Below are 10305 nucleotides of genomic sequence, written 5' to 3' on the forward strand. Positions count from 1 at the left end.
AAGCAGATATCGTCCTCTTTTGGAAGGTCAAACAAAGTAGTTTCGCTTTCACAACGAAACACACAGCGCCTTCACGACATGGCGGTGGCAACAACAATACTACAGCGAGAATATAAGTTACGCCTTCTTTCTTTGCGTGAACGTTTGGGCGGCGTTATGCAAATCTTCCGAGATCGTGACGTAGGTATGTGGGGGTGTGTTAGAACGAGCCGTTTTAGGTAGGTGTGGCTGACTCTTAACTTTTATAAAGAATATCTCTTTGGATTTGAGACTTTAGTCTTTGCAACTTTACAGATCTTCTTTATGCACCAAGAGCTTGTAACACTCCAAAGAGAAAGGAAAAATTGAAATCGCATCATATGACCCCTTTAAAATAAAATTCTAAAATATGACTGTTTTTACTGTGTTTTTGATCAAATAAATGCAGCCTTGGTGAGCATACTGTAAGAGGCTTTTCTTAAAACATCTTTTAAAAATCTTATCCCAAACTTTTGAACGGAGGTGCACATAATAATCACTGTACAAATAAATGTAAATATAACAGCATAGCACTATTCCTGCATATTCTTGTAGGAATGTTCTCCATCTGTAAAAGAAACAAATGGGCCAAACTCATCTGCACGCCTACAGTTTATGTGTGTGAATGGACTAGTTGCCATGTGGCTCTCATCACCATCTTTCATCTGGAAACATCAGCCCGAGGATGCGGTTCCTCCTTCTATCCCAAACTTTTGAACGGAGGTGCACATAATAATCACTGTACAAATAAATGTAAATATAACAGCATAGCACTATTCCTGCATATTCTTGTAGGAATGTTCTTCATCTGTAAAAGAAACAAATGGGCCAAACTCATCTGCACGTCTACAGTTTATGTGTGTGAATGGACTAGTTGACATGTGGCTCTCATCATCATCTTTCATCTGGAAACATCAGCCCGAGGATGCGGTTCCTCCTTCAGATGACAACACTTCCCATCCACCATTGTGTGGGGCAACCATAAATATCTGGGTCAAATTGTAAACCTCAAACAATTACACTCTTTGTATAATACAGAACCAACCGTGGTTATTGTCTTTCTACATATGCACCAATGTGCCAAACCTCTAAGTTTTATGTGTTTGAGGTTATTTATTCATCACTTTTTTATATATAATGGCACCTCTTCTCAATAACAACCTCTTCTCATTGAGCTTTTTACTACACAAACCTCTCACATTGAGTGAAAAGCATGACCGAAGTAATGACAGTGCACTATATCAGTCTTTAAGAACCCACTAAAGGTCCTCTCTTACGTCTGAACCCTTTTAAAAACACATTCCACAGAAGCAATACTCTCTTCAAGGGTCGATTTACACTCACTTCCCTCACTATCCTAGTCCACTCTCTGTCCTCATTCATGCAGGATGTTTTTATAAATGCATTTCCTGTTCTCTGAAGAACTAAGTTTCTGTGCCTGGTGCTGCTAAAATCTAAAGCCTCCTCTGACCATGAGGAGAGATATAGCTGCCCTTATTTCATGTCTTTAGTATTGAGAGCAAGGCCAGTATGGCTGCAGGAAATGGGCCATTCGTGGAGAAATCCTGACTGAGATGTTTAAAAGTACAGCTCTGCTGAATGGGACAGGATGGGTTTGGGTAAAGGTCTTTTTCATTTAAAAAAATCATTCATCACTTAAGAAAGGATTTTTTTTTTTGATTTGCCAGATGCAAAATGGGTAATTTTTTGGTTTACATTTGTGCCCCCAAAATTTGCCCCCAAATCGAAAAGCCGGACTCAAAGAAAATCCTGAAATTCCCACTGGTGACATCGTGGTGACATCTCATTAATATGATAATTTTGGCATGGGCTGAAAATGTGTATGTGTGCAAATACAGCTTCATTATAAAGCAACACTCCCACCCCACATTTATTAACATACACATTACACACCAGACTATCAATTACCAGTGGCCTGATTGAGTGCACACTCGTGTTAAAGCCACGCTTACAAGCCCCACGGTGTGTTTTGAAGCCGACCGCTCTTGTGTGACACCACCTCCATGCTAATTGAACATCATCTCATTTCTCTCCTGTCTCAACAATATACCTCACACACTGCAGAGGTCAGAGGTCACAGCGTGCTGTAATCCATCAAGCTGCCAGTGGGCTACACAAACTATAGCAATGTGATAAAGTTCATTTGCTGTAAGAGAAGTGTGTGAGCACGTGAGGCGTGTTGCTGTAAGACACAGACAGATAGATAAGACAAATGCTCTGGTCATTGATGGGTGTCCAACCAACTTTGTGCGTCTGTTCCTTGGTGTGTGTATGTGTGGATAAGAATCCTGACTGCCACTGTATTGTGTGTCGGTATTGACACATATGGATGCACTATGCTAAAGTGTAACATTTTTATAAACACATTTATTAAAGCAATAATCCCTGAGAGGCTTTACATTACAATGATTGGTAAGGAGTGTTTTTCATATTTTTAATACCTAAAACTCCCTCAACTGTGTCAAAATCTGTAGTGCATGGATTTGTATGGCTTACTATATTTGGCAACAGCAATTTACTGTAATAAAAGGCACAGTATCATTCAAAAGTTTGGGCTTGGTAAGATTTTTAAATGTTTTTGAAAAAAAGTGTCTTATGCTCACCATGGCTACATTTATTTTATTTGTCAAAAAGACAATAGAATAATAATATTTTTAAATATTATTACAATTTAAAATAACTTTTTTATTTTTAAATATATTAAAAATATTAATTATTCCTGTGATGGCAAAGCTGAATTTTCAGCAGCCATTACTCCAGTCTTCAGTGTCACATGATCCTTAAAAACAAATCATTCTAATATACTGATTTGGTGCTCAAGAATCTTTTTAATTTGTTATAGATGTTGAAGAGTTTTTTTACGGAAACTTGTGAGACTTCTTTTTTCTGGATTATTTGATAACTAGAAAGTTTGAAAGAACAGCATTTATTTGAAATAGAAATATTTTGTAACATTATAATTATCTTTACTGTTTCTTTTAATCAATTTAATTTATTTTTGCTGAATAAAAGTATAAATTTCTTTAAAAAATTCTGACCCCAAATTATGGAACGATGTGTACATGAATTATTTACATTTTTATTCTTTTTTATTATTATTTATTAAGTAGTAATAGTGATATTAATATAAAATATAAATAAAAATAAATATGTAACATTATGTATTATCATCTATCAATATACTGTATCAATTTCTAATTTTTACATTTAAAAAAATAATAAAATGGAATAGAATAAACCTGCTGCCAAGTAATGTTGATTATCTTACTGTAGGCTGTTTATTGGGTGTCAAACAACAAAGCAACTTAAATATGATTTTTGCAAGTGTGTGTATGTAGCAACAGCTTCCGAATGTAATGTATTTTTTGTTCTCATGAGTTCATTATTATGTGTTTTCTGCAGATCTGTACTGTACGCTGGAGGTGGACTCTTTTGGTTACTTTGTCAGTAAGGCCATAACACGTGTGTTCAGAGACACAACAGAACCACAGTGGAACGAGGTGAGCTCTTTAAAAGTGTATCATTATAATAAATAAAAGTCACCTGACAAATCACCATCATGTATCTGTCATTAATTCATTTGCCCTCCTATAGGAGTTTGAAATAGAGCTGGAGGGCTCTCAGTGTCTGCGGATCCTATGCTACGAGAAGTGTTACGACAAATCAAAGCTCAATAAGGACGATAATGAGATTGTGGACAAGATCATGGGAAAGGGACAAGTACAGGTAGGACAAAGGGAGAAACACATTGCTAAACCACAATGTGTGCGCAAACAGCAAACACTCAGGTTTGTGAGTAGACCCCACCAGACTGGTTTAGACCACAAAAGTTCAGACTTAAATTGTAGTGGTTTCCTGATGTGAGTCATTTTATTGTTGTCTGGTTTGAGCGTGTGCTCTGCAGATGGGGTGTTGTGGTGCTGGATTTTTGACATGGGCAGCTTTACTGCCTGAGAAGCCATGATTTACATTTCTTTCACTTCACATACGTGGGAAATGCCCCAGTTGAATTGAAGTGAGTGTGTATTGAGATCAGTGTGTTCACGTGTGTTTGCAGTATATAGCTGATGTTAGAGACTGTTATCAGGACTGGCATCAACACGAGCCCAAAAATTCCCTTTCTAGAAGAACTTTTCAACAGACCCACCCAAAAAAGATTGTAAACATGCCTCTTTTTATTTTACTGTAATAAATCTTTCATTAATCTTCATTGTTGTGACAACCACGTTAGCCGCTGATGCTACTCTTTTACTGTCATTATCAAGTCATTTTGTCTTGTTTTGCGAAGCTTTATGCTTAAACCTTAGTCAAATTTATTCTAAAAGTATTGCATTCGTTTTTCTTCTTTTAAATCTACGGCAGCTTATGGGGGCTAAAAATGAGGTGGATTTAATTGCAATGGAGGTTTATTTCAGTTTTATGTTCATGTTATTCTCTTGGGATCGTAGCCAGAGGTGAATTAACAACACAAGAGATGAGTCTCTGTTTTCACGGACAATATGGTGTGTATCGCAGATATACACACGTTACCATTAAACACGCACACACAGCTCTGTTTCTACAGTCAAACAGGGACTCATAGTGATGATCTTTTGGGAATAGAGACGTCTCGAAGGTGCTTTATGCCTATGAGGGTGCCTATGATGGATTTTTGTTTGAATTTTCTGTGTTACAATATTGCGTTATTCAGTATAAATGTATTTAATTATGCTACATCATTACTTTTTGTGTAAAGTAATGTGTTAAGTAATTCTTCCTGGCCGCAATCTAATAGAGACGCTCTCTCTTTTGCGCTATGTTTGGCTTATGGCGCTTTTCCACTGCGTGGTAGGACTCGGCTCGGCACGGCACGGCACGGTTCGGCTCGGCACGGTTTGCCCCCAAAAAGTGAACCGTTCCGAGCCGTACCGTGCCGTACCATGCAGTGGAAAAGTTCCATTAGTGTGGTATAAAGTTAATGAGTAATGTAATTCTGTACTCATTAATTGAAAAATTGGATCTGATTATGTATATTGAATCAGATTATTTCCAATATTGTTTACTAATATTGAGATTTTCAAATATATTGCCAATTTAAAAATGGTGTTTCTTAAAATTGTAGGCCAGTATGGAGCACATGAGCTGTTGCAGAACGTTTCACAGTGTTTCACTGTGTATGTGTGTTTGTTGAGGGAAGTGGCACAATCTGCCAGACAACCATCTTTTATTCCCTTGTAATAGAAACCGAGTAAAGCACCTCTTCAAAGTGAGAAGGGCACAGCTGCTCTTATAGACGTGCACTTCACACTCACCCTTTAATATATGTGACCTATGTCCCATTTAACTCTCTCTTAAGCATATTTTTAAGAGAAATATTTGGTTGCTTGGCCTTCTAGTTAATACCTTCCTTCCTGGACAGGAAGACAAGCCACTTCTGAAACTAAAGTCACTTCTTTCCGTGCATGTGAGCGACCTTGTTCGTTTAAAGAGTATGTTTAAATTGGTAATGAGAAGAGACTTTGTCTCTGAAGCTGAAGCTGATTTAGATTAATTTGAGAGTCTTTATACAGGTTATTACTGAGACATTCCATCAACTCTTCTTCGGGCCTATACTATATATGCTCCAGTCAACCTTGAAACGTTCAGCATCCAGTTCATTTGATTAGTTGGGTTTGTATGTCTAAGTTCAAGACTTCTTTTTAAGGACACCACGAGCAGCATATTTTTTAAAAACACTTGACATGAATGCAGCTGTGAAATCCTAGTCTGTGCTGTGGATGTAGTGATGGCATGTGCACACACACAGTGCAGTATGAGAGGGGTAATGAGTGTGGAGTAGGCAGCTGGACAGTACTTTGGGAAATATACATCACTCAGAGAGAATGAGATGACTTCTTCAGGTTTAATTAAAGTCATACTGCACCTGTCCGTTGGCCTTCTCTAAACCTCATCACACGCCTCTGATGTGAGAATGGCTGTTTGCTCAAATAGCTGCTACAGAGAAACATGGGGATGTCATTTTGTATGGAATGGTGTAGTACTATAGATTTGTTGTGTGTTTGCACTCACTAACCAGAAAGTATCAATTTAAACTGAATGTTTAATTCAATTATATTTCAATTAATACATAAATTTTTACATTTATTAATACATATAATAATTCAATTCATACATTTATAACATTTTATTTTATAAACAGTACCATTCCAAAGTTGGGAGTTGGTAAGATTTTTTTATGTTTTTGAAAGAAAATTATTTTGCTCACCAAGGCTGCCTTTATTTAACCAAAAATAAAGTAAACCAGTAATATTGTTAAATAATTGGAATTTAAAATAACTGTTTTGTATTTCAATATATTTAAAAATGATATTTATTCCTGTAATGGCGAAACTGAATTTTCAGTAGTGATTACTCCAGTCTTCAGTGTCTCATCAACCTTCAGAAATCATTCTAATATGCTGAGTTGGTGCTTAAGAAATATTTCTTAATATTATCACAGTTATAAACAGTTGTGCTGCTTAATATTTGTGTGAAAACCGTGGCATTTTATTATTTTTTATAAATACAGTTTTATTCTAAGGTTAGGTACATACAGTATGCATCACTAGCAACATCAACATGACATTTACAACAGCAAATAGAAAACAATTAATCTTTCACATATTCATAACATACATTAGATAAATATTTTACCCAATATTGCTAAAAACTAAGACAACTACTTTATTATTTGTGTAAGATATTATAGATTATGGAAGATATTAAAAGCTGGCCAAAAGGAATGAAAATAAAAGTGAGAGAGTTTAAATCATCGGGATAATATTAGATTCGTACCAGGCACATTGTTACGTTATACTGTCTGTCTTACTTGCCTGTGATCAGTGATATTGAGGGCTAGGTCAACATCTGGACCATCTTATGCTCTAAAAAACCCAATCCTCCAAACTAATCAGTCTCTTTCATTTAGATTATGTAATGCTGTGATTGTGTTGCCGTCATGAGTATCTGAGCCTGATCTTCTGTTTAAATCTTTCCCTCTGAGCGTCTGTTTTCTTAACTGCTCTGGTTGAGGTGGACGGAGCCAAAATGTTTCCCTTCCCTCCCTGGAGAGATCCGGATTTCTTTAACAACTTTCTGGCTCCTACATGTAAAAATCCTTAAATGGTCACATTGTAGCAACTCCCTTCTGCTTTTAATGGACCTTGTAACTACAGTCATGTTTTATAGGGAGATGGGAAAACTTATATTCATCTATTCACGTCCACAAAGCAACATGATCATGATTCATGTCTAAAATGAGGGTCGTTTTATAAGATGGAGTCACTCTATGGGAGAAATAAGCCAAAATCTGTAAATGAAGTGGTTAAAATAGTGTATAAAATAATGTGTCATTGGTAAGATGATGATCATAGTTACTACATCTTCATCTACATTCCTTGCCAAAATTCTAGCGTTAAGTCATTTTTCTGCCCACAATGAAACCACAATACTGTGATAATCAACAAAATGACTAAATGAAAGCTTTACATCACAGCTCAATGAATAGCTTTGTTGCTGACACTGTGAACTCTCCTTGACGCTTGTCCTGCCTGGTTAAGACATGGTGTTACTCAAAGGCCCAGGATCATCCTGATGAGTCTGAAGCTGGTGTGATCCATTAATATTACTCAGGCCTTTCATTTCAGCATATCTGCTTGGCTTGGGACCACTGGGAGTTGATCTTTGACCTCTGGGGGTTTCGTCTGTTACTGTCCATTAAAGGGCTTTTAAGTGCTGTTCCCCTTTGCAAGAGAGGGAACCAGCCGGCTCTTCTTATGGAAAACTAATCAATATCTGTCACTGTATGACCAAACAAATACAGACACTCACATATCCTGTCAAATTAAGCTTTAGGAGCTTGATTGAAAAGACATGTTGCTTACAGTGATTAACATTAAATGTCATGCTGATGCTTTCCATGAATCTTTCCATGAATAAGGACTAAAATAGCTTGAAGCTCTTTAAAATGAAGTTGGTAATCTATCTATCTATCTATCTATCTATCTATCTATCTCGGATTGAGCTACTTAATATTTTTGTGGAAACTGGAATACAATTGTTCATCATTCTTTGATGAATAGAAAGTCTTAAAAGATTAGAAATCTTCACTGTCAATTTTGATCAATTTAATGCATCCTTGCTGAATAAACGTATTAATTTCTTTCAAAAATATTTTGTCTGTTGGTCTGTCTATCAGTCTATATTTAATAATTATTATTTGCTCCTTTTCATTTTATGATAAATTAATGTTAGATAATAGTTTATCTAACATATTTTAATAGTTCTCTGGAACTATTAAAAAACAACAACAACAACAACAACAACAAAAAACTTGTATTTGTGATTTTAATGCTGTATAAAAAGTTATTGGACACCAATTTGTCTGCTGTTCCAAAGTACCAGTACTAGTGTGAAAAACTAGTTTGCGTTCACTTTTTATTTTCAGGCAGAAAAGGCAAAATCAGTCATCGTCTAACTTTCTAAACACTTTCATCATACCAAGCACAGTGACCTGAGAGTGTTACATCGATATAGATAGCGATATGATGTTTTGCTTTTCTCTGTAGTGGCTTGTTATATAATGCCACAGATGACAACCGCAGCATTTCACAGGCAGTGTGAAATGTGTGTAAGATTGCTTTTATTCTTTACTCCTCTCCTCACCAGCCTCCTTCTCTCTCCCTCAGGGAGTCCTCTTTCTCTTCATGCCTTCCTTTCGCTTGATCTCTCCCCCTTTAGTCAGTATCTTGTGGTCTTTTCATGTGTTTTCAGCTCTTCGGCTGTGAAGTGTTGTGTTGAGTGTCCTTGTGGAAACTCTTTCAGTTATAATGATCTCTCTGGGTGGGGTTGTATCCCCTCTTTACGCCCTGTAAGCTGACTAATGCTAACACAATGCACTCTTTCATACATACATGGTTTAAAGGGAGCCATATCTTACACTATAGTAGCATTTTATTATTCCCTGACATCATGTATTAATGTTAGTGTAGGTTTTGTAGAGATTGTATGTCTGCACAGTGATTAAATTGGACTGGAACAGTCTGGAACAGTGTTAGACCACCACCATTAAAAAGTATTTTAATAATATTTTGTAACAGTGTGAAAGAGTTCATCCCTCAAAAGCCTCTAATCTCATTGTCCATGCGCTGGTAGAACAGGACATCATGTCCTCTTTGAGGCAGTATTCTCATTCCCTGTAACTCTAACTGCGACAAACCCATTCAGAACAGAACCTCATTTCACCCTGAGCCCCTTCTAGAGCTCCCTACGGAGACAAGCAACAGCCAACAACTCTCTCCTGGTCCCGTACCTCCCACTGACTCTCTTTGCGCTTTGAGGTGTCTCCACAAACCCACACCTTCTCGAAACATAATTGTGTGAGAAAACAGTTCAGAGTTTCTGGCAGCCTGGTTCCAGATGACGTGTATTAGAATAGATTAAGCCCTGAGCTTGTTCACAACACCCAAGGTTCATCAGCCGTGAAGAGCATTTGCACTTTATTTGTCTTCCTAGAAAGATTTGACGTTAGCCACGGAGGTATAAGAAACTAGTCTGTCAGGCCTGATTTCATGGTTTTGGCATCTTTGGGTTGTTTTTGTGTGAATATGGTTGAGCATGGATTCATGCAGCGTTATTGTTTTCCGGTGGCTGTGCGCGCATACATGGAGCGTATTGTAATCTGAATACTATAGACAGTCATTAATCATAACCACTCCGTTCGTCATGTTTTTTTGTAATATGTCATGTCACCTCTGTTTCTCTCACTTTCTCTCAAACATCCTACAATCCCCAGAGGCCCCAGAATCCATCAACCTTGACAGATGGGTGTTTTATGGTGCCTGCAGATACATTCGCTCACACACACAAACTCGCTGTAGGGTGCACATACTAACAAATTGGTGGGACAGATTTTTTGCATATAAATGGCGTCAGTTTGCAGAGTCCAGCTGATGCTAGTGGCTGTCTACATGCGGCAATGTTTGTTTGAGTCCATCAAAAAAGCTGCAACTTGGGCATCACTACTCAGGATTTTCTCCATCATCAAATCTTTTCACCTTGTGTATGGCGTATTGATGTTTCTACCATTTTTTTTTTTTTTTTTTGGCTTTAACCTTTTTTTTTTCTTTTTACAATAAAACAAAACAAAAACAATACAGCACAATACAAAACAATTTTAAATTATACATGACCAAAAAATATTGCAATTCTATAAAGAATTGCTCTTTGTTACACTTGCGCCTGATGGCC

The 10305-nt window shown here is 37.0% G+C and overlaps 1 protein-coding gene across 2 annotated transcripts in view; it reads left to right on the forward strand.

Annotated features, from left to right (window-relative positions):
• Positions 1 to 10305, forward strand: part of LOC107731041 (active breakpoint cluster region-related protein-like) — a 199620-nt gene that overhangs the window by 145682 nt on the left and 43633 nt on the right. For both annotated transcript variants that reach the window (XM_016542017.1, XM_016542018.1), the window contains exons 15-16: positions 3442 to 3539; positions 3634 to 3765. In XM_016542017.1, the coding sequence (XP_016397503.1) occupies positions 3442 to 3539; positions 3634 to 3765 (230 nt within the window). The remainder of the gene's footprint in view (positions 1 to 3441; positions 3540 to 3633; positions 3766 to 10305) is intronic.

Source organism: Sinocyclocheilus rhinocerous, unplaced genomic scaffold, assembly GCF_001515625.1.
Source record: "Sinocyclocheilus rhinocerous isolate Xijiao unplaced genomic scaffold, SAMN03320098_v1.1 scaffold157, whole genome shotgun sequence".
NCBI lineage: Eukaryota > Metazoa > Chordata > Actinopteri > Cypriniformes > Cyprinidae > Sinocyclocheilus > Sinocyclocheilus rhinocerous.